The following is a 26,250-nucleotide window of genomic DNA, read 5'->3' as shown; positions in this document are numbered from 1 at the left end:
TCTGATAACGCATGTTCACATGAAGCGGAGCACGTAATCAAAGTAAACACTGAGATGACTTTCCCAGCATCACAGTGACGTCACTTACAGTACTGTGCTCTAATTAGACAACCATGCAGAAAAGTTGGTCTTTATTCAAACAAGTAATTAATATCCACTTATTGCAGGCTTCGTCCAGGGAAATTGAGTGGGTCACCAGTGAAATACTGAGTTGAACTAATGTTTGATTTCCTATGGTTAAACTTTAGTTGATGAATTTTGAAAAATAAAAATAAAAAATAACACAAATTAATTCATCTTCTATCATAATAGCTGCAGATTAATCAATTTATTGTTGCAGCTGATGCAGAGAGGGGGCATCAGAGGTATGTTAAGAAGCAGAAGAGGTATTTGCAATAGTTTGTAGGCCTGCGATATGTTTGATCTTCTTCCTTTCAAGTTTATTTCAGGGATTTAAACATATGCAATTATCAGGGAAAAATAGGGCCTTGTCTTCTGGAAGTGTTGATAGTGAGTCTTGTGCATCTTTTCAGGTTTTAATGTGTCAGAGATTGTTGAAGTTGCCATGATTAATGACTTCAAGTCACTACAACTTACTTTGAGTTAATAAAAGAGTAAAGTTAGAGGCTATTATTAGAACGTTCATGCAAAGCAAATGACAGATGTTATATATAAGCATTACATCATGTTTCTTTTTGTATTATATGTTTACTGTCCTTGATTTACTGCAAGCCCAGCAGGGAGATCCCACTTTGACTTGGCCTGCCTGAAGTTTCTACCATTCTTTGTCTAATGAGGTTGTCTTTGGAGCCTTCTTTGTGTGTATTGAGGGTCTTACATTTTTGGTGTTGAACTCACCAGGAAAAGTTTGGTTGGTTACATAAGGTTTGGTTTCACCAACATGCTATTGTGTGTCTTGTACTTAGCTTTCCTGCATTTTATGTGGTTGCACTCTGTATTATATAATTACACTCTGTGATTGGCTGCATGTATTTATAGAGGCTGTAAAATAACAGATTAAATTGGCCCTGTAAAGCTCTGCAGGGAAGAGGAAAGACAAACATTTGCACTAACATATGAGTGAGAACTCCTGTTAACCCTCACCGGTCCACTTCTGGGAGTAGACCCACTGCTGTTAAACGGCAGCCTGCAACCCTGACCCTTGCAATGATATTCATGACACTGTTGCACTGCACGACTACTTTAAGGCATGGAAGTAGGGCCCAGGAAAATATATCAACACAATATTGTTACTGTCCAGTCCTACATGGAAGACACCAACTTTCTAAGGTTTAATCTTCTATGCATTGTGGTCTAAAGTGTTGATATATAGAAAGTATTCATGTAATGTTTCATCATTCAGAAGTACTGTATGTGGCCGTGCAGCTAGTTTTGGTTTTTACGAAGTGGGACTTAACATTTTCATCGGGGGCACTACTGCACCTGATATTCAGATAAAAAAAAAAATCCAGCATATCAAATATTTGTAACACCAATTGCATGCATACAGAGTTGCATGTCCATTGTGCTTCAGCATCAACAACCAATTAACTCACATTAACCCTGAATTAAAGTAAGTACTTTAATTTGGAGCTTGAAATTAAAGTGGTGGTTAAATCCAGTCAAAGTGATAGCGAAGAACCCTCTGATCGCTTTAAAACAAATAGTAATTAACTTCATCTCAGTGTTATCTGAAGGTATTCGATACTCTAGTTACAGCAGGCCTTTGGTTGCAAACACACATACACACTGGATTATTCTTATCAAATCCATTTTTGCATTAAAATGATTGGAATTGTCACAATGTAAGTGCCTATATTTAGTTTTATACTTTGAAAATTGCTTTTGTTAAGTCCTCAAGAATTACAGAACCTTTAATCACCTCATTGCATCAATTAACACCAAGTTAAGAGTGAATCCCTGGTTACCTGACACTGTTCCTGCTGGAACCTAATACATCTTGGCAACAATCTGTTGAAGAGAGAACAGGGAACTGGACCCGGTGCAGCATGTGACACACAGAGCTTTGATCAGCATGTGAGCAGCTCAAAGGCTGTCAGTTTGCTTTGACATTTGGAACAATCCACAGTCCTTTATTCTCTGACTCGTGTTCTCTCCGACTCTGACATCTCTTTATCCGGTCGACACTTTGTTAGACTTTTCCAGAGGCGAGGGTTGTCTGCTGGTTACGAGCCATGAAAGGGGCAAACCAAGAGAGAGAAAACGAAGAACCGGTACTTTGATGACAGCGATAAGTAGTTGTTTGACCAGTATGAGGCACTCAGTTGTTGGCTTGTATAGAATAGCTGTTGTGGAAGCACTTCAATTATGAACCTTGGCTAGAGAGAGTGGGAGTTGCCATTCTGCACATGTTCAACTCTCAGTTTTAGATGTATTTTCAGATCCAGTATAAACAAACTATAGGGGCCATTTTAAATCATGAATTAAATACAGGCAAATCACAAACTCTTTTGGTCTTCAGTTTGAGTATTTTTTAAAAAAGTGATTATTACTTGTTTCTTTACTCTTCTATGACAATAAACTCATTATCTTTGTGTTTGGGAAGATTTTAGGAATAAGCCAATTAAAAAGTTATCAGCTTTTTTGCACCAAACTATCGTTTATCTATGCACCTTTAAAAATCTGCTATTGGTAGACCTATACTTCATTGATAAAAAGATTAAACGCATCAAGATTCAGCACAGCAGGCGACTTATTGATTGATCCCAGCGCACATTTGCACTATTCAGAACAGCATGTCAGTGACAGGAATGAAGAAAACCTTTTGAGTGTTTACAAGTTAGAGAAAGTACAGACATACAGCGCAATCAGTCACAATCAGGTTCTGATGAGTGAGGGGAAAAAAAAAAATCACAGTTTTGTATGTGTGTTCTCACACAATGCTGATGTTTACAAACCTTTAACAGCACCAAAAACTGTGAATAAATTATGTGAGTGATGAATGCATTATGAATGTCATCAGTCAATCAATCAAGAGATGAATTTTGGCAGCATTTCTCTTTGCAGATGGAAAATAAACTGGAAAATAACTATGTGGAACAAACTTAGAAAAAAACAGCAACTTGCGCAACAATTTAGAAAAGGAGAGACGGACACATTTTCCACGACAGCAATTTTTCAAAAAGAATTAATTGAGTTCATCAGTGGTTGACTTCTTCATGATAAAAATATGCAAAACAAAGCAAATATAATCAACTCACTGCAAAAAAGCAATAAGTCTATTTGATGACTGAGCCTTGAGCAAGAAATTCAGAAACTTCACTGTGCCTCAAAGCTCTGCTGTCTGCTTCCTGCTGTCAATCATTCATTTCCAAATGGAAAATAATCTGAAAAATACACTGAAGGGAAATAACATAAGCCTAATGAAAAATGTACTGCACTGCGAGCCAAACCATCAAACCAAACGCAGTCATCCAAGATTTATTTTAGTAAAAAGGCGACTGGTTAAAACATTACATCAGAACACCAGAGCTGCAATATAGTTTTACTGCACTAAAGCGGAGCACAGCATGTTCTAGGAAACAAGAAGTTTTATACTTCAGCTTGGGATAAATCTCTCTGCTATGCAAAGCACGCAGCTCCTGTGCAGCCAGTTTTTGGCTGCTTAACTGCAGACTTTATTGTCTCGTAAAATATACTTTTTAAGTAAACACAAAGGACTTACAAAACAGATTTAGTTTGCATACTGCATGAGGAAAACTACTTGTCATCATGAATGCTGAATTGTGCTGAAAATTTGGGACAGGTGAGGAGGTGAGGGATGAGAGAAGACACTCTGAATACGAGCTATTGTTCTCTTTGGTACAGTTCGGCCTGGATTTACTGATTGTGTCACAACATTCCCGTCATAGCAAGAGAAGAAGACAGGATTAGGAAGTTGGGAGTGCTTCGGCTTTTCCTGCAAGACAATAAACATATCCCTGCTCCGACAGCCACTTTTTATCTGTACGTCAGTGTATAGAAAGAGCGAAATAGTTGAAGCCTTGCTAGTTTTGTGTTTTGGTTTTCAAATGCAGACAAAAGGCAGGGTGGCTGGCAAGGGCAGGGCAGCACAGTAGCATGATTAGTGCATTCCTCACCACTCCACCCCACCCTGTGCAACAGCACAGACACAGTCAGTGGACGAATTTCCCTTCTCCATTCCCTTCTAGCTCTCCCTCTAAAGGGCTGATTCAACGCATCGCTGCATCCCCATATTTACATACAAATAAGGGAGAGGATGTGGATAGTTATCGCTGCCGCATGCCTTCGTGTCTTTGGTTCCACTATCTGCCAGTTTTTTGCCCCCCTTTCTTGTAAAAACTGTGGGGATGTCAGATTAGAAAAGCCACTGGGTTCGCCAAGGGCTGTTACAGCTATGGAGCCTCCCTTAAACTGGACATGAATGATAAATCAGTCCGCAACCCTGCCTTGTAACATCCAGGTGTGCGGTGGCAGCAGCAGGGGGATAATACTCTTTTAAATAAAGGTTTGTGCATGCCACATTGGCATGTCAACTTCTTCCAGTGGGAAGCATAAATCAGGGCTCAAAACACTGCCCCTAAGGGAAAAAAGACCCCGTCTCAGTATTGTTTGTAGCTCAATTGTACCAGGTAGATTTACTGCACGCTCCTCCTGCGTTCCTTTTTCCCACAGAGAGGATCGCCCCAGAAATTTGCAATAAACTCTGTGGGGCTTTCAAGAAGCAGCCTGAAGATCTGAGGTGAGAAAGCATAGAGGGAGAGAGTCAGTGTGAACTCCTTCCCTCGAGCAAAAGCTCTGTTTGTTATTCATGAGAACGCTGGCTCTCCTCGTGAGATTCTGGGAAAATTATTCTGTGGGTCTGGACAAATGAACCGCTTTTCTCCGCCGCTGGGCAGAAATGGCTGCCGTCACTCCGCAGACTTCCACGACCCTGCGCCCTGCTGTGGCTTATCTTGCTCAGTAGTGTAAAGAGAGAGAAAAAGAGAGAGGAGGAGGGAGACAAGAGAGAAAGCAAAGAGATTGAGTGGGGGAATTAGTTCAGTATTTCGATAATGGATATCCTTGGAAGAAGCCCAACCGCTCATCAGGGCATGGAGGGGAAAATATGCAGGGAGGAAGAGAAAGGGGATGAAGACAAAGAGTGCAAAAGAATGTGCATTCAGGCATGTCCTGGGGTCAAACCCGAGCTCGCTGAGCCTAAAATTTGATTGCAAAAACAGATCAAAAGAAACATATTCAGCTTCATCCATACTGAATCCTTAGCTGTGAGTCGCTTCCTCATTATACATCGCTGGCCTGCAAGCAGAACTTTCAAACTCGAGTCTGAAAAGTGAAAGGCAATGCCTCCTTAGTGACACAGAGATATTTGGTTGCAACACCAGCAACATAATATATAACCACAGACAGCTGATTGCACCCTCTTAATTTTTCAAGACTAAACCTCTTTATCTGCTCTTTGAAGCATCACTTGAGGAAAGAAGGGCAGCTCTCATCTCGACGAGAGACACAGTGAGAGAGAGAGAGTGGCAGAGCTTTGCATTTAAATGAGGAAGCAGGCTGGAAAACACGGCCAGATTAATTGAAAGCACCTCGCTACAGAACAGCTCACAGCAGGTCCTGAACCAACACTTGGCCACAGAGACCATGCCCATCAACTTCCCTGATTCCTGCTAGAAATAATAATCCAGACTTAAAATATCACAGCTAGTTACTCTCAAATTAGTCTCAAAAAGCTGATGAGAGACGGCAGAGGTGTATCAAGATGGCTCCTGTGCTAGTTGCATAACAGCACATGCACTGTAACATTATGTAACTGATCTCGAGGGCAAATCGATCCCCATTATAAATCATTCTCCACCGAGGCAGTCGAGTTTACTCTGATTTTCATGGCAGGAGTTCAGAGGCGGCGGAAGCATCATGCATACACAACAGGGACGCATACTGCTGTGTAACTCCCTCACAGTTTCATATTCCTCCCTCCTCCTGGCGTGCAAGGACATGCTGAGTCCCCACTTTAAAGGCTCTCTGGAAGGGAGGAGAAGCGTCGAAGTGGAGGGTTGACACTTTCTCAGCAACGACAGGCCTCCCATTAACCCTGAGTAAGTGGGAGGAGGGTGGACTAGAGATAAAGATGGCTTGGAAACTGAGATTCATGTGACAACAAGGAGCTTGTTACTGTAACTAAAAGAATATCCTCTTTTCCTCCTCTAGAGATGGAGTGAGCAGGAGGTCTGGTGTACACCGGGATAAGCCTGGCAGACAGCATGTGATTGGCTGTTTCTTTAGTCTGTAGTGTATTAATAATCATGCTAATGTTCATCAATGTGCCACCAGTCTTCCCGGCACGAATATCAGAAGCACTACAACTCATGTTAACACTTACAATTCTAAAGTAATAAAACTGTACTTTTTGAAAGATCAGAAAGTGAACTATGAACATTCTTGTTGATAGTTTCATTATTTGTTCTTGATGCTAATTACATTTGGAGTTTCCGCACTTTGCACTATTTAGCAATCAACCATAACTACTCAAGCTTATCAGCCTATTTAGTGCCGTTTATTTCAAATTTAGACAGAAACCAAATGCCAAAACATATAAGAATTGGCTATTGGGTCAATCAGTGTGTACTGATAACAATCAGCAACAACTATTAAGACAATCTTTATGATAGGGTTTACTGGAAAAGACTTACTTCACATTATAGAACACATTAAAGGATTTTTTTTTAGATTTTAAATCATAAATGAGAACAACATTTTGGTTGCCTGGATGGGAAAAATCTCTCAAAGTTTTTTAATGAGCCACCAACTCTGCATGGATGAATTTTAAGCCATTAAAAACCCATCAGCTTTGTGTCTTAAACATCTTCAGCTTGCTCGTGGATGCATTTGTTTTAAATGTGAGTGAAACAAAGATGTTATATATATTACAAACACTACTAAACATTCAACTTTTGTTTGAAGGATTCCTAAACCTTACCCCATAGCAATGGGGTAATGTATGTAATGTATCCATCTGTGGCTATGTAAGATTAACAAACTGCCCTTCGCATTATTGGCTCTCTTTTTAGCTATAATTTCACAGATGCCAATAAAAAGCTGATAATATATACATTTCCCAATATTGTGCATTCCTAATTATTAACCCTGTCTTAAAGAATGCTTTCTTAGAAAACCATTTACCCATTTAAGTATATAAAAATGAGTGACAGCAAAACAAAACTGCCAAGACAAGAACTGACCAACGAAACCTCTATTGCAGCATACTTTGTTATTATGAAAGAAATGGGGTCATGGTGGCTGTCCATGTGTGTTTGTTGGTTGGGAGTTGCGTTGTGCACCTTGCCTGCTTGCCGAGTAACACAATATACAGTATCGGAAACTGTTGAAGCATGTTTTGCATTCCATCAGGAGAAAAGCAGGACTATTGTGTACAGAGGCCATTGTGTTTGTCCGCTGGCAGACACCAGACCAGACCGTGAGTCATGCTAAACACAGTCTGAATCCCCCACCAGCAGCTAACAGCATGAGCCGGGAAAGGTTAGAGCCTATGCACCACACAGACTTTGAATCAAGCCTGGTTCACTTTTACAGTACCTGACAACCATGAAAGAGACGAGCACAAGATATGACAAGTACATGAGCTTGGAAATGAAAAACTGGTTTACAGAATACAAGCAGTATGTAAATAGTGTTTCCTGCCAAGACCATGCAACTGTGAGAAAGGGCGTCACAAATAAGAAATTCAATTTCACATGTCACTCTGGTTTTATCAGATGGCTGCTCTCCTGTAAGCTGTAGAAAATGATTTATCGAACTTTGAGGTTGGTTATTTCTTACAGTGTAGCTTCTGTCTGGGTGGAGGCACACAAAAGGATTAAGCAAGTCATCTACATAAAAGCACCCAGCAAAAGTGTATTATTTAACAGTCTATCTGGCAGTGAACCACTGAACAATGAAAGCCTCAAATTAAAGACAACAGAAACTTTTAGCCTTCAGCAGACTGCTCTGTATGACAAAAGGGACTGTGCAGCAAAAGACGCAGGCTAATATTTGATGGAAAGAGGGTTTGTTCACTACAGTTTAAGAGACAGAATTCCAACAATTTAAGGCACAAAATGGAAAACTAGATGAGCAGCTTTCCACATGACAATAATCTGATTGAGAACCACTTTTATGAGCCAGAGTCAAACAAAAATCCAGCCTCTCTCGCCACAAATAAAGTTATTTGTAACTTTATAGGTCAGGGCTCTCCCTAGAACTTGTCTGTGTCACTCTGACCAAGCATCTCATGAACCATTTCTGAACGATACCTCACAGAGACACTCACCAATGATGACAACAGTATCGAGAGACAGTATCTTAGTCCTTTTTTACCAACAGAAATGTCCACACATTTGGCATTCACTTTCCTTTGCCGTGGTCAAAATGTGGAGCATGGTTTTGTTTGTCCCCAACAATCCTTTAAAGTGTCTTGAGGAGACTATAAAAGGCCCAATATGCAGTGTCTTAGCGAGGTGGTTCTCGCTACTGTGGCTCCACTTTGCGATAAGGCAAGTGTGTGTGGATGTAAACATCATGCCTAGTGTGACATGAAAGTCAAATTGCCTCCATTGTGAGAATCATGAAGTTGTTGCACCCTGTTTACATTCAGTTACGTCTCTAAAGAATTCCTAGGGGGACATTCAACACTCCCCCTATGTCCTCTAGATAATGGTTGGACGACAACAGTTTGCACTTGATTGTGTAACCTTTCAGGGTGACGTGAGGAAGATAAATCCAGCCTCTTGGACAGAGAGAGCTGGTGACACCGGGCCATTCATCTTGGCCTGGACAGCTCCACATTCAGCTACTGGACCAACAGTGGAAAAAAAGGTAAGATGGAGGAAAAATAGAGCTAAGGACAAAGAGAAAAGAGAGGGCACAGAGGCCACACACACAGCTATACCTCATGTTTACTTATGAGCTTCAAGCCTGAAATCGTTGAACGCAAACAATTGACTATGAATGCATGCAGGCTTGGGGACTGATTTACTAATGAGCTGTTTGAGGACATAACTGAGGACGGTAGAGAGAGAGAGAGGAGTGAACAAATGGAAAAAAAAAATAAACCATAAACAACCATGGGATACATTTGCAAAAAAAGATGAAATACAAACAGAGATGAACCAGACAAAAATACAAATAAGGAGCTGGCGGTGGAAAACCAGGATTCAGGACACACGGTAGCAAGAAACGCATACGATCACAAGGGCGGCTTGTGATGAAAATCCAATCTGTCACGCTGAACTGAGAAGTTTCATTGGCTATGAATCTTTTAGAAGGCCGTCAGCGCTACAGGCAAAGGTTAATACCCACAGAGGAGAGAGCGCTACAAGACACCGCTATGCTAAAAAATTACCGCTTGGCTTCTCTTTCTCTGAACTTGAAGGCATGACTGAAACGCCTCAACATTCAATTACAAGTTTGGAAACAGCTTGTGGCCTGACAGCAACAGGTACAAAAAAAAAAAACAATAACTAGCTGCAGCATCAATTATTCAACATTTTGGTGTTGAGTGAGGGAAGATATTAGGCAACACACACTGAGGTATTCAGAGAATAAATAAAAAGCATGTCGCCCTGGGATCTGGAAAATCCCATTGCTGTGATCAGCTTAGTAGACTGTTTACAGCACGAAGCGTGAAAGATGCTAAATTCAAGCAGTGAGTGGACAGACCCCGGAGGAAACAAACATGGAGGAAATTACATGCTCCTTCTGCCCTGCACGGAAAGTTCTCATCCGATATGTTGCAGATCAGACGAGCTGCTTATGTTTATGTCACCTCTTCTCAATTACTGAGAATGTACCGGAAAGTTAAAACAGATTTGTTGATACTTTGTGAGGTGGTTTAAACACAGCACCTAAAAAGGTAAGGGGCTGTAGTTCTTGTATTCTTTCAACCTCTGCATATTTAAAAAAGGCTGTTTTTATTGAAAGGATGGTCCAGGTTATGTCATGCATTGCATACTAGGAGTGTAATGATCCACTGATGCGTAACAATCTTTAGATTTAATGATTAACAATCCAAGGCGGCTGTGGCTCAGTGGGTAGAGCTGAGGACTAGTGACCGGAAGGTCACTGGTTCAAATCCCTGGCTCCCCTGGGCGGGACTGAGCTACAAGCCGAAGCATCCTTGAGCAAGATGCTGAACCCCAACACTGCTCCTGATGTGCAGTTGGCACCTTCGTGGCAGCCACTGCCATCAGTAAGGGCCCTGCGATGAGCTGGCGTCTCATCCAGGGAGTACCCTGGCCTTCGCCCATAGAGCCACTGGATTTGGCCCCAGTATTCCCGCTCCACCTTGAAAAGGGTGGTATAAAAGCGGTAACATCACCCGCGACCCGCATGGATAAAGCGGAAGAAAACGAACGAACGATTAACAATCCAGCATGATCTTTAAGATATCAGGCACTTTTGTTTTGACATTTCTATGGCAAACCTTTACGCCTTTTCCATCCAAGCACACCTCATTCCTACACATTCAAAGGAGTGGACGACAAAGATATTTCCTCCCCTTTCAGGAATAAATCAACAGTGCAGAAATACTTTCAGAGAAAAGACGGATCAATACACAAACAGGACATCTCACTCAGCAGTCCGCTAACTTGTTGGTGTTGCTATGGCTGCTCTGTTTCAACAATGTTAGACTGAAAAAACAAGCATGCAGGCTGACATTCACCCTAAACGTTTTCCCACTGTTTCCCACACAAAGTCACCAAGATATATTAACAGCCCCCCCCCTTTACTTTATATCGATAAATACCTCCTGTTTTTATACATTCACAAAAATCTCCTCAGCCATCTGCCCTGAACACACCTGGACAGCTGATATAATCACAGTGCAACATTTAAAAAATAATAGTAGATGTTTTCACAGCCAAACTGGCACATGCCGACAAACACCTTTTACATGGTTCAGAAGACACTTGTTTACATTGCATCAACCATCCATCCTAACACAATTTGTATATTTATCAGTCTTCAAATTCTCACAACTAATAATCAGCACAATAACAGCAAAGAGGGGTGTTAATTGGGCCAGTGTGTGAAGGTCAGAGATCAGAGTAAACACAAATCAAAGCGCAGCTCCAGCTCATCGCCTTGACCTTCCTTTCTGATCACGACAGGCCGTCCATTCATTATCTATAACCACTCAACCTCTGCGGGGTCAAAGGGGGCTAGACGAGCCAACTAATTTATTACAGTCAAAAGCAGTCAGCTTAAGGTCAGATCGTAAGCTTGTTTATAAAACGTATTTTCATCTGCAATATTGAACATGTTTCAATTTGAAGAAGGAAAAAAAAAAAAACAGACAAACAAGATGTATTATTTATTATCAGTCTGCACGCTGTCTGCATTTGTAAACACTACAGTTTGTTTGGAATTGGATTGTAAACAACGTGAAGGACAATCTGTGGCAATAACCACTGATGACCTAGTTATGAAGGCGAGGTTAACACGGTTCACAGCAAAGGTCAATATGAGTCAGAGAAGACTTGTTCAAAAACATGATGACCCACGCTGGTGCAACAACACATCAGAATCTCTGCTATGTGGAGCATTGTATTCGTCTTAGTTACAGGACAGCGTACGTGTTTCGTGTTTTGTTTTTTGTTGCGTTGACAACACCAGTGCAGCATATTGATTTCATAAAAAACAATGAATATTAGGTTTAATTGCTGACATTCAGTGTAAATTAAGGGTTTTACATCCACATCAGATAAAAAGTGTAGCAACTGTAGCTCTTCTTATACACTGTGCTCAATTTTGAGAGACAGAAAGTGGGAAGACAAGCTACAGTCGATGGAGCCAATGAAGCTTTGAGGTATAATTAGCATTACCTGAGTTTTTACACCGATTCCTAATAGAGTTTTTCGACACCTGACTTTTACAAATGTTTAAGAATATAAATCTGACATGTGACATCAGTTTTTGGTACTTGAAAAGCCTTTCTCTATCAATCTATCACCAATGAGGTTATGTTTTTACTTATTTCTGTCCACTTTGTTGGGTTTTTTGGTTGGTTTTTCAGCAGGATTACACAAAAACTACGGATCAGATTTCCACAAACCCTAACCCTTGGATGGAGGATGGGTCACAGCCCAGAATAAGCCCAGAAACGTTTGGTGTTGATCCAGATACGGAAAGGGATGGATCTAACAATTTTTCTCACTTTCTTTAACATTTCACGATAGGTAATTTTTGATAATTTTCGTACATTTTTGGGGAATGATGCATGGGTCTTGATGAAAAGTCAGGCATATTTAAGTGGCTCCATTTGAAGTTCAGTGTGCTGGTGTACAAGACCAAGCAAAGAAAAGCCCATCGTCATGACACCTTGTTTGCTCTGTAATGTATGCGTGTAAAAGAACAGGGTGTGACAAAAACGTCAAGATTGACAACTTGGCACTGGTTGTTGTTGTATTTGTCTCCATGTTGCTATAGTACCCTGTTTACTCTACATATTTATATCTCAATGTAACGTCACCACATATCAGTCGAATGGCGTCATAACGCCACTGTGCCTATAAGTCACTGATATGCATGACTGAAATCACACCCACATGTCCACTAATGAACTATTCCCTACATCATTGGCACTCATAACTCTACTATAGAGTGAGTGGAGACTCAATTTTCCGATGTTATGATACGATATCTTACTTTCAAAACTGCACAATAACATTGGAGTGCATGTAATTCCTATTTTTAGCTCCTTTTGTGCGGCTCTAGCTCGAAAATCCATCAAAAGGTTTCTGTAGAACCTGCTGCATGTTGAGATAGCGTTCAAAATTCCACTGAAACAAAGTTAGTGTGCAAGTTTTCACATTTTTTCATTTTTGTGGTTTCAGATTTTTCTGTTTGATCGGCACTTCAGCCATCTGTGCTTTTAATTTGGCTATTCTACATACATGCACAGAGTAGATGTGCCAGTAAAATTCATGATAAGAACTGGAAGGACGTAGTACAACAGGTTCTAAATCAGGTGCTTCTCACCACATGCTGGGAATAGAAATGCTCTGACAGAAAATATTACACTCAGACTTCACAGTAAATTTAACGGTTGTCAGGTTTTCCTCCATATAAATGAAGTGGAACTATAAAAAACAGATGGAAACGCAGGTGGTGGCCAGAACTCACTGCCTTGTGTTGGTGTTTAATTCCACAGTGTGAGAGTAAATATAAATGTCCTGTTATTCACCTGCTCAATGCTTTCACAGATTATATTTTAAGGCTTTTTTTAATATTCCAAAATATACGCTATATATTTCAGTGATGCAAGGTTCCCGGAGGAGTGCATAGCAAGGGTCATGTAAAATCTGGTAAATTAGTTTCCAACTGGAAACAAACTTAGGAGGTTTCCCTTGCGTACTGCTTTGATTTTATTACTACAAAGCAAAGATGACATAATCGATCAATGGCTGATATCTCTTAAATGTAACAGATTTTATGGCTTTTCATTTTATGATCTATTTTGTTTACTAGGAGACATTTCAAACAAGATCCCCATGTGTTAAATACATAGCATTTTACTGTGTAAAGAAGTGCTAACTCTTCTTTTATTTCACAAAAGTATATGGATGTTTTCCAATGATAGTGGGCGGCGGGCGCAGTCTTTAATTCAGTGGAGGGAGCACGCCACCAGTAAACTAGAATTACGGCTGCCAAACAGTCAAGTTTACATTCATGTCTGTCCAGACTCATAAATAGATGTAGTGAACACTTTGAGGAATTTAATAAAATGCATTATGTGTAGTTCTTGGCAAAGTGAAGTTATATTTTTACAGGAGTACAGAGGAGTGATGGGGCGCTTCATAACATAACATTATTGTGTCACAGTGAATTATGGTGTCACGGTGAAGTTGACCTTTGAACTTTTGGATGTAAAATGTCATCACTTCATCATCTAAACCTATTAGACCTTTCTGTGAAATACGGTCATAATTATTGTATAAATTCTTGAGATATTGCTTAAAACCTATAGCTTTTATCACCAATTCCAGGAAAGAAGAGCTGAAATGCATTTTGTGGACTGTACAGTATGAAAGCACTCTCTCCATTGCTCCATTGTTGTGTGTTGGAGTGGCACACTGCCTTGGTAAACACAACACACACTCGTGCACGAGTACATGAACACAAAGTAACTCGAGCTTCAAGGCATGGGCTTCATAACAGGTAGGCCCCTCTCTCAACTCAAGCAGGTTTCTGGCTGCTTTGTTGGGAAGAAAGGCTTAAAGATCAAGGCTTCGCGCGTTTCGCAGTTTAGAGCCACATATTTATTCCATTTCAAGGGTTCAACTGCATTCCTGGGCTGTTTCACTGAGCTGTGTTTTCAATACTGTGTCCTTTTTGAAGTGCGACTTCTCTGTGTTCTTTGTGCAGTTTTTCAAACAGCCATGGGGGTAAGATCCTCTGCATCCATCTAACACTGAGGCAAGTCTGTCTAGAGAAGAAAATTAAATCAATCCGCTGGTGTGGAAAATATTTTCATTTCACCCTAAATTACCACATAAATCCTCATATGGCTTGTTCTAATAAATCCTATTTGTTTTCGTTCAAGGGCACCAAATGTGCCAAGAGCACCACTGAAGATCAGAAGTGAAGTTTTTTCTTGCAGTTCAATTTGTGTTTATGAAAATTAAGTTCCCCAGTGGGAAGAAATGAGAATTACAATCGCCAAACAAAACACGGCCCAGACTCAAAATCATCATCCTGTTCAGCCAACATTCCTCCATCTGAGTGTTTCACTTTCTCTCTTTAATGAAACAAAAGGAAATTATGTTTGTTCCCATTTCCTGAATTACATACAGGTTGGACTACCCACCAGTAAAACCAGAACGTCTGACTACAGCGATGCTTATCAGTAGGAAATGGTTAGAGTGAGATCCGTGGTGACATAACTCACAAAGGCAGTGCATGAAACCTGTTAAGACTCGAGACAAAATCAGTCTGTTGGTGTTCATTCACTCATACAGATAAAACTGAGGCTTATTGTCCCTCATGCAGGAAAAACAGCAGAATGAGCAGAGCAACAGTGGCTGCTTCAACCATGAGCTGTCAGATTGCAATAATCTAGTTTTCCAACGGCCCATTCCTGATGATCAAAATGTGTTAAATGTAAAGAGATAATTGGGACATAATTAGAGAGATTCTGAGATGCATTTTGGCTTTGTATCCTGATTATTTGTGCTTAAAAGGTATTTTAACCGTAGTGTGAGTAGAAACAAGCAAAACACATTCCAATTTCTCTCTTTTGTCATTCAAGTGGGAGGATTTGGTTATTTCCTACTCCAAAAATGTCCCTATGAAAGATCCTTGTTCAAAAACCAAAATCATTTCTTCCTGCAGAGCACAAATGACAGTGTTCAGAGGAGTCAGAAACAGGAAAACCAGAATTTAAAATAGAATAGAGTGGGGGAAAAAGGAGTAATTCTACTTTAATGAATACAAACAGACAGACTACCAAATGCCTAATCATGCAGAGTGGCCTGATTACAGCTGACTCACAAATTCCCCACACACGTCAGCAAACACACAGGAATGTCCGACTAATAGGTTACACATTACACACAAAGTCACAACATACACTCCTCTAATCCACAACATTCTTCCTCAACACCCCCTGCGGTGTATGTGTGTGTTTGTGTGTGTGTGTCTACGAGCTGTCAAACTAGCAAGACGCCAAGAAGATAAGTACAGAAAGTTCTCTAACAACCACACGGCAGGGGTAAGATTTGATTCCAAAAAGCAGGAGCATGAAACCGATTATCGCTTATCTCCTCATGCCTCCATAAACTATTAGGATTAAAATTCCAGACAGTAAATTTCTATAAGCTGCATCTCAGTTACCACAACACACACCGGATCATGTTATTGTTCTCAGCGTGAATCCTGGTAATGAGAGGTGGAAAATATGAGAAAGAGAATAACGACGGCGGCTCAGACAAATGTGTAAATTAACTAGTAATAAGAGGTACTACTAACTACTAAAAAGAGGTGTTACATTTCTGAGTGAAGAAGGTCTGACTTGAACTATTAAACAATGGCCTGAGTCCAGGGTCAGACAAGGACGAGGCTATTCACTATGACATTGTTCTGCGCCTGCAGAGAAAACAGTCAAAGTGGATTTGGTTAAATATTTACATGGGTTATGTTGCACGCCGGGTTTAACCAGTTTATTCAACGTGGTCTTTACAACATCTGATGGATGTAAATTCCACAGGATCGATCATTTCCGCTCTATTTAGGGTCTTATTGTAGGATTTCAACTTGACAGCATCGCAACAATACTGCCAACTTTGTACGTCCTGGATGTGTACACACTCCGATTCAAAGATTAGCCACAAACACAGCAATCAGTCACTCACGCAGTGGTAAAGAGGTGAGTAATGTCTCACCAGAAGCTCTCAGTGGTTGTACATCCTGACTATATTACCCTCAGTTTACCAGAGTTATGCGATAAGGCGCACGGACATCTGAGAGCTCATTATTGTTGGGCTGTATTAAAGCTGGACAGTGGAAGTCTGCCTGCAGGCCAACGATCAGGCTCAGTCTCACTCCTTCGTGATATGTGTGCCTTAGATATCATCGCTCGAGGACAGTGCAGGTTTTGCATGACTGTGCATGCCGTGCAGCAGGGGGGACGTTGTTCTTCAGCAATAATCTACAGTTTGCTCCACAAAGATCCTTAACAGCCATAACTGAAGAGCAGTGACCTGGATAGAGACTTTGAACTTTGTGCGCAAATTACAGCACAACTACAACGGTAAGTATCAAAGAGAAAAGACAAGTCGTGCCCAAAATACTGCAAATACAAGTACTGCTACTGTAACACCAGGGCCTAACAATCAGATAGAGTTATACATTTTCATTGCTAGAACAACACGATACCATATTGTTTTTTAGATACCTTACTTTAAGTGTAATACAAGTATAGGCAAAGAGCACAATCACATCATTTGCAATATTTATTCAATCATTGCAAATCTTCTGGAAAAATCAATTGAGAAACAATGTATACATAAAATGACGACACTGAAATGTATTTTATGTATGTATTTTAAATAGTTTACAAATAAGGCAATTTCATTACATGAGTGCAAACCTCAACCAAATCAATCCAGTACAACCATAAAACGGTCCTGCTTGCCAATTTGCAACATTACCCACAATCAGCTACAATACAACCACAGATTTTAAAATGACAGCTACCACTGTGTAAACAACAGGGAAAGTCTCTGATGGTAGACAAACTGGTTTTGTTCCTTTAACAAAAGAAGATAAACCTCGCACATGATGGATGTTGCCAAAATGAAAGCAGTTGAAGATGAAACTTTGAAAACAAAAGTTTGATCCAAGATGTAAACAAGACTCTGGATCTGACTTATCCTTACGTATTAACTTTTGGCACTTGAGTTTTATGATTGTGTGTGCCACAAACACACTTCAGTCATTAGAAGTAAAAGTATTGAGTCTCAAAACACTGACGAGGTGAAATAGATGCTAATGTGTGTGTTTTTGTTGCCTCTCCGACAAGAGAAACCACAAATTTCAGAGAAATAACTTGGTGTCATGCGAGGCCTTTATCATAATGGTTTCCGAATAGCTTACCAATATATTTAGTCTTTTACCTCCTACGTTTTTCTGTTTTAATAGCTTTTTTAAGGTGTTTAAAGGTTGTATATTGGTGCAGTTTTTAGGTTAAATGGGTAAGATGTCAAACCTTTTGTTTAACAGTGCAGCGTTGTGAAGGCTCAGCCATAAAAAGTGAAATATGGATGGATACAACATCTTTTCTGAATGGCTACCAGCTCAATCCATACAGTTCTTTGTTACTCAAATAGAAATAGGCTCTCAATCCACAGGTGTGCACAAGAATGAAAGAATGTTGATTTGCATATTATGGATCGCGTTTCACTTGCTGTTAAACCCTTCCCCAAACAAGGGCACATCATCACAGTAAATACCACAGGGATTTAATCATGGACTTCGGTAAGCAAGAAGCTATTCAGGCCAGGTTTTTTGTTTCCTTCTTTTCAGTTGTTGGTTGAACAACAGGAATGCTAAACTCTTTAATTAAAACACGTGTTTCTCAAAGTGAAGCTTCCCGAGCCAGAAGCACCGGTTCCCAAGAAGAACATTTTGTTTGGTTGACTTATTGGAATGAACCCTGGACTGTTTATGAAGGCCACTGTCACTGGGATTTTTTGAAAAGGGTGACTAACGGGGAAAAAAGTCCCAGCTGAGCTGCTCTGTGAAATCTAAGGGAATTCCAAAGAAGGAGGAAAGAAGGAAAGAAGGCGGAAGGGTTGCTTGTTGTTTCTGTGGTGAAGTCATTACCAGCTCGGCCCCTCTCCACAGAGGCACCTGGGGGTCCCTCAACACTTCATAAAAAGCACAGCACCCCTGTAATTGGCCCTGGCACGTGGTTTTGTTCAGTTTGCAGGAATGTTACGTGAACTTCAGTTCCCATTAAAGTGACCCCTGACTAGGTGAGTGACCATTATGCTGTCAGATGGCATCAGATCAACGGATTAGAGCTAAAGAGGAAGGAAATATTAGTCTGCCCATGAGTGAAACAACTCTCTCACCTAATATTAAACCAGTGTCAAACCATGCATTCTCTGCCGCTGCATAATGTTGTCCAAACTGTGCTGACAGCATGGCCCTTCTCCAAACATACAGTGCGTCTTCACCCTCCACTGAACTTCGGCACAGAATAAAATGGAGCAGAAACTAATTCGGGCACAAACACAGACAGGGGTGTTTGTATTTAAGTCATTTTCTAATTAATGTCAGTACAGGCAGTATTAAAGAGAGCAGATGACAGAGTCAACCATGCAAAGAGCCTCATTTGATATGAGACCCACTGCCATACACGCACATATATTACACTGCCATGAAATAGTAGATGTTCAGGCTATGTCTTTGTGATTTAGGATATTAATTAATTCAGTAATTAATTAATTGCGTCAATGTTTTGGTACTCTCTATCGTCTGCTAGATGGTAAAAGCTCCTACTCAAAGTGGAGGACAGTTTTCATGTTTTTCACAATGACTGCATACATTTTGAAAAGCTCTGTATGTCTGCATCTGAAGTGAAACAGATGTTTAATAAGTTAAGATATGTATAAAACATTAGCAAACCCCTTGTTTCACAAAATCAGTTTAAACAAAGACCCCTCTTGTCTGCCATATCCTCCCATCACCAGAGTGTTAACTGCTGAGCACTCAGCCCTGTATCGCCTGTTAAACCTGTTGACCTCGTCAGTGACGCTGCAGACAAATAGCTGCGAGGGGCTGTCAGGCTCCACGCTCCCCAGCAGCAGCCTCTGTGGGGCAGAACCAGGCGTCCGCCACATGAAACAAAATTTCACACTAGCTGGCTGGAACGTCTGACCAAAGCCTCATAACTCACCAAGGTCATAAAAAGCTGCACAGTGAGCGACATGAATCACCACCATCAGACTGCATGCGGTGTGTCCGACGGGACACATGCTTACATCACAACCAAAAACATTTTCAGATGAGAGACCCTCACAGAGATGCTCCACGCACACACTCATGCGTTTCCAAATTCCTCTGTTGCATAAGCATGTCGCGAGCAGGTCAAAGGTCAGCGGCAGCAACAATGCCCTCCAGTCTGAGGCAGCGAGAGAAAGGCGACACCTTCCTGGAGAGCAGGAGGTGCTACTGATTGATGCTGTGCAGAAGTGTCTTTTCTCCAGTACAGCATGGAGCTTTTATCACGCCATTATAGCCTCAACAGGCAGAAGATTGGGTTCCCCCGATGCTCTGGGATCCCGCTCACCAGCTATTATGCAGCACAGAACGAACGGGGAGATAATCCCAGGCATCTCTATTCACACCTGTCCACTCATATTCACATCACAAAGGCAGTTTGTGTGAGGGAGTCCTTATTTGCATAGTTTGGTCCTCTTCATATGCAACAGGAGAAGGAAGGGAAACATCCGACAAAAGCAATAAACATCTGCTGTGCTGTCTGGCTTAGCATTTTTATGTTTCTCTCTGAAATCAAAAAGTATACAGATCTGACTAGTAGACTAGTATCCTGGTTATGAATCTTATCTTGGTTTTAATCATAAAAAATGACACTAGGTTAGACATTTCCTGGTAAACACACATTATGCTAATATTTTCCAGGTTTTCAATCATCTGTGTTGGCACAAACATGTCGTTAACTTCCACATTACTGCACTGATTGAGTTACTGGTGCAGGTGAGGATCAAGCCAATTTAGCTTCGGGCTGTCAGGACTGCATTCAGCTGATCTTCAGCAAAGCATCAGTCATGGAAGATGAGAACAATAACATCCAACACAAACTAATCCTAAAAGAATGATATCAAGGTTGATATCAGAAGTTAAAATATCTGTATCAGTTAAAATTAGTCTGAGTCAGATTAATCTCTCAGTCTTTCTAGTTGGCTCTTGATTTCATCCATTAAAATGACAAACATCACCAGCAGAAAGTCACATTAGCTGTCACTAACATTAATTCCATGTGTAACTTCATGACATGCCAAGATTAAATGTGGTGTCTGTATGCAGTTGGGCCCCTGCACTGTGAAATCTGGCAAAGTTGCTTGGAATTGTGATCAAGTTATTTGTGTCAGAATGTCATTGTACTTTTTATTTCACTGAACATTGCATAACTCACCATGATAAGACACCTACCCACATGGCAACTGATGATCAGAAAGCTTTCTACCCACAAATCAGAAGACTCCAACTATCATATCATGATATCAAAAAGCCTGATCATAATGTAACCGTGATACTATAGTGGACATTTCATTCCTACAAACTGTACTTAGATCACTTCAGATGGGATCAGAGTTCCAGCGCTCTGCCTCACTCACATAAATCAGCTCACTACTTCAGATTACCTCTCAACTCCCTCTATGAAAGTCTGCTTGCCCACTTTACTACATAATCAGCTGCCTATGGGCTCGATCTAACATATCTGGCACAGCCCGCAGTGCTGAAGCCCAGTATTACAGCCTGGCATGTGACCAGTTTTCAAACGGCTTTGCTCGGCAGTGCTGAGCGCCTAATAACAGGATGTGCAGCGCCAACTGATGAACTGGTCAAACTCCAAGTTGTGCTGCCCCGAGGGCATCGAGCTCAGGCTGTATATCCAATCAAAAGCATCACACCACCGCCGCCACCTTAATGAAAATATCTATTCCAACAGTTTTTGTCCAATCTTATTGCATTTTAGACCGCGTGTGTGAGTGTATGTAATCAAAGAATGGGCCAGGAGTTCTTGCTGGCTGGCACGGCGTCATATCAGAGTTCCTGCATGTGTCTAAACCACAGGAATTAGGCAAGAGTGTGACATGATTTAAATTCGACAACAATAAACAGCCCAATGCACGCACACACACACACACACCTCCACCACCACCACCACCACCACCAGCTGACAACCCCTCCCTCCCTCCCTCCTAGCTGCTTACATTTCTCTCGCTACACAGGGTCGATTAAACCAGACAAATGTACGACAGGAGGAATCTGGAGACTTTTGGAAAAACAAGTGCTTTTCTTCAAATCGGAAATATTTATGGATGTGTTAAAGTGAGAACATTTTTCAAACATGGTCCCAAGATGTTAGACAGAAAGAAAGCCAAGAAACATAAAAGTTACAAAAGAGAAAAAAAGACCAAACTACAGCAGCACAAACTAAGCCTAGAATATATCATATGAATACATCAAATAAAACCCTAAAATGCAATAATAACTCATCACCTCACACCCATGATAAAACCTCACCTAACCCTGTAAGTCCTTCTGTGTTTAGACAAGTTGATATGATAGAAACCTGGTTTACTGCTGGGAAACTAGATAAAAGAAGAAGCTTCTTTATTAGTTTCTTTGTTGACTTAACTTTACATGAACGCATGCTGGCTGTGGTTTTATAGCCACGCCTGATAAATATGTGGATAATAATGATCTGTACTCAAGAGCATGCACGCCAATTCTCTTCTAGCTTACAGCCGGACCGATACATCAAGCAGGCCAATCTTATCAGCTGTTACTGAAATCTCAAATGTACTGTATGGTATGCATACATGTCAGCTGATATAAGTTATAACAAACTGCAGAACGAATGTGCCAGATTAAAACTGGTAAATGGAGGATAAATTGCACGTTGGATAAATCACTGGTGACTGGCTATTTTTAGCCTCTTTCAGTTTAATTCAGTTAAATCTTAGCAGCTATCCAAGTTATGTGTAATATTAATATTTTACTTGTGTTTCCAGTGACATTTATCAAACTGGAAATACCTGTTGTTTGTGTTATGTTTTTAATATTGGCAGAAAACTAAACAACACCTATTCTGACATTTAAAAATAGTTATTTATCATGTAAAATAAGGCAAGCATTCACTAGTTTCTGAGGATTTGCTGCTTTTATCTGTTTTATATTGTTGTAAAGTGAAAACTTTTGGGTTTTGGCTGTTGACTGGACAAAACAAGCAACTCAAAAACATAAAAGGCTAACTTGAGTTGCAACAATTAATTCATTACTTGTCAACTATTTAATCAATCAGCATTTATTCTGATAGCCAATTAATCAGTTTGGCACATGTTTAAAGATCGCCATTTTTCAACGTTTTCTGACACCTTGTAGACCAAAAAATCGGAAATAATCCACAGATTGATCGACAATGAAAATAACTGTTAGTTGTAGTTTAACATTTGGGTTTTGGACTCTTGGTCTGCCAAAAAAGTTGCCACAATTAATCAATTACTTGTCTACTACTGTCAACTCATAACAGCTTCTTAAATGTGAATATTTTCTGGTTTCTTAACTCCTCTATGACATTCTTTATATCTTTGGGTTGTAGACCAAACAAGATATTTGAGGATTTTCCATCTCTTTATGGACGACACACTCATCGAGAAAATAACAAACAGATGAATTGACAATGATGTAATTGTTAGTTGTAGCCTTAGATTTGGGTTTTGGACTCTTCGTTAGACAAAACAAGCAACTTGAAGGCGAAACAATGGGCTCCTTTGTCCCTTCTTTGTGACAATATATAGTAGACTTTAAGCAGTGAATTAATCAGTCGTCAACTGTTAAATTAATTCCTTTGATAGTTGATTAATCGGTTTAAGGAATTTTCTAAGGAAAAAAAGAGTCAAAATTCACAGTTTTCTCACATTTGATAACTAAACAACTACACAATTAATGGAGAAAATTATCACCAAATTAATCAAAAATGAAAGAAAGCACTAGGTAGAGATCTAAATTAGGGTTTCAGACTTTTGGTTAGGCAAAAAAAAGTGATTTAAAGACATCATTATGGATTTCTTTGTCCCTTCTTTGTGACAATATACAGACTAAACAACTGAAACCACTTTTAAAAGTAAAAAAAAAATTTCCACTTAACACATACTTTGGCCAAACTCTAAACTCTGATTTAAGGGAATGTATCAGAGATGTTAAGTGTTCACCTGAAAATCTCAAATATCGATATCTGCCTCAAAAACTCAGTATCAGTCAAGCCCTAGCTTTCTAGAAACTTCTGATGTGTTTTAACTTTTCATGCAGCCAAAGAGAAGACAAAAAATAAAAAATAAACACTTGTCGCATGGTGTTTGTGATAGTTTTGACAGCCTCCTCTAACACAACATGGCCCATACAGCATAAACAACCCCACTATCCTGCTGAGATACCTGTTGTGTACCTGACCTCTGACTTTCCCTGTGGAGATGACAGCCACAATAAGATGAGTTTTTCCCTGCAGGAGATTTTTTTTTTTTTTACACTTGAAGTGTCCCAAAAAAAAAGCTGACTCACCTCATTGGATGGTATGCTGACGACACCTGTTGATCTCCTCTTTTCCCTCAGCTTCCTCTTCTCGATCTGTCCTTTCCCCTTTCTGGCGCTCGGACCGCTGCTGTTCTTCTCCTTCGCCTTGCTGGGTGACGGGCTCTCCTTGTCGCTGTCGTTGCACGCCATGGGGCTGGAGGAGTCCGGTGAAGCGCACGGAGCTTTCTCCGGCTGAGGCGGAGTTTTCTTCAGGTTGGAAGTGGGCGAAGCGGGGTGGTGGTGCGTTTCCTCCTCCGGTCTCTTCAAAGCTGAGCCGGAGGAGGACCGAGCCACAGAGTAGGAGGAGGGGAGGCAGTTCCCAGTTGGGACGCTCCGCTCCGGGTTGTTGGCGAGCTCGGTGCCCGGTGGAGGAGCAGCAGCGGCGGCAGCAGCGTGGCGGTTTGTGCTGTTTGTGTTGCTGGCACCCATGGGAGCACCAGTGGCTGCGGCAATGTCCCCCAACATTTTGGCTCTCATTTTCTCCCGTTTTGCCTTCCACTCCTCCAAAAAGTCTGTCGTGGCGTTTGGCTTAAACCCTCCAGTAGCCATGATCCCTTTTACAAGTCCCTCAAGTTGATTTTAATTAACTTTAAATGCGAAGTGTAAACTTTCAGCTCTCGGCTCCCGTACTAATGGCACCGCATTCCTCAAGTGATTAACACGGGTGCTGTTGACAGGTAGGAGGAAAATAAAGTCAGCCGAATGAAAAATGAAACTATAGTTTATCTTTTCTGGCTCTTTTTAATGACTATGAATGCTTTACCTGCGCCATGTCTGCGTACGTACATAACGTCAACGGCTAATGACAGGTTTTTAAACTTTGCTGCTAGCTTAAAAATGCCTTAAAAGTTGCATCTCTCCGGGTATTTTTCATGTGTTTCACTCGAGTAAAAGTTGCTGAAAGTGTGCAAAAGTTGATGAAAAGAGAGAAAAAGTGTGAGCTGATGTAGACACTCACCTGTTTCGGTCTCTAAACTGCTCTCCTCGCTCCGACCAGGTGTGCCCGCGGTCCGCTTGGATGAATGGCGGTTGGTCGCGAGCGCTGAGAGCCGCGGCTGCGCTCGCTCTGCCCTCCGACACACACCGGCCGAGTCCGAACACACCCGAGCGGCTCCGAGTGAAGCCGAAGCTGCTGTGGAGCTCAGAGGGGGATAAAATCACTGGAATGGTCCTTTAATATCCCCTCAGGGGCTTGTTACGACATTTTAAAACTTTTTTTTATATTCTCATAAGGAAAAATATCATATTTTACCCAGCACCTCTTTTAGGAGGGAAATACTGCCTTTTTAAAACTTTATTTTTTCGTGATAACTTTGACTATCAGTGCTTTACATCCCAAAATATAATATGCTCAATGTTTTGTACTTTTACTTGAAGATAATTCATTGAAAAAACAGGTCTTAAACTATATTATGATACTATGTAAGATCAGAATATATGAATACTGTCCCTCAAGTAGAATATTAGAATCACAGTGATATATAAGATGTGATCATTTTGTCACTATAAAGCCACAAAATAACTCCTGTTATAAGATTAAAAAACTATAGTCTAAAGTCAGACTAAAACTGTAACTTACTCTAACACTCTATAGTAACTACAGGAGTATTCAGAGGTGGAAACTAAAGGTGTTTTTACTCATATACTGTACTTGACTATAATTTCCTAATTACTTTTACTTTGTTTTATTTGTATGTTGTGTATCTTTTATGCTATACTTCTAAAGTTCATTATGTTTTTAGAGACACGATTTTTACTTTTTCCCACCACTACATTTATTTGATAACTTTAGTTACTATAACTTTGAATGTCAAAGTTCTCCATACAAAATTAATCAATTTTATGACTATAAATCTCATCTTTAGGGATATATGATATATATATGATCTATATATGAATATTAACTGTGTTTTCTCATTGTGTGTCCATCAAAATAGGATATATATTAAATAAAGATCATTATTGTTATTATTTTTGAGTGTCAGGACTTGGAAAAACAGGGATGGACTGACAACATTTTGATTTATTTTACATTATTACAAAGTCTTTTGTTTAACTTGTTATATATTATTATTATTTTTTTCGGTGAGGCACTCAGTGCAGTTTTGTAAAAGTGCACATACAAACAGGGTGTATTAACACATGTTTTAAGGTCCCTGAAAACTGTGAAATGCATTTCTTATTATTCCTGGAAAACATAATGGTTATTTCCAGAGCATGCTTTGATAAGCATGGGGTCCTTGTAAAGTGCACAATGTGACGGTGTTCTTTCTCATTAAGGAATGTAATATGGCAATATGTTATTTCAAAGTGAATCCTTTCAAAATGTCCTTAATAACACTGGAACTGAGTCGAGGACCTTGAACGCAGCATCCGGTGGTA

At 40.4% G+C, this 26,250-nt stretch overlaps 1 protein-coding gene across 1 annotated transcript in view; it reads right to left on the bottom strand.

Moving 5' to 3' along the window:
* Nucleotides 1-24,958, bottom strand: part of pawr (PRKC, apoptosis, WT1, regulator) — a 64,965-nt gene extending 40,007 nt beyond the window's left edge. The window contains exons 1-2 of the mRNA XM_030440200.1: nt 24,827-24,958; nt 23,857-24,535 (exon numbers count right to left, since the gene is read on the bottom strand). Of these exons, the coding sequence (XP_030296060.1) occupies nt 23,857-24,417 (561 nt within the window). The 5' untranslated portion in view covers nt 24,418-24,535; nt 24,827-24,958. The remainder of the gene's footprint in view (nt 1-23,856; nt 24,536-24,826) is intronic.
* Between the last annotated feature and the right edge of the window lie 1,292 nt (nt 24,959-26,250).

Source organism: Sparus aurata, chromosome 14 (assembly GCF_900880675.1).
Source record: "Sparus aurata chromosome 14, fSpaAur1.1, whole genome shotgun sequence".
NCBI classification, from domain to species: Eukaryota; Metazoa; Chordata; class Actinopteri; order Spariformes; family Sparidae; genus Sparus; species Sparus aurata.
This window is presented reverse-complemented; position numbering and strand designations above follow the sequence as displayed.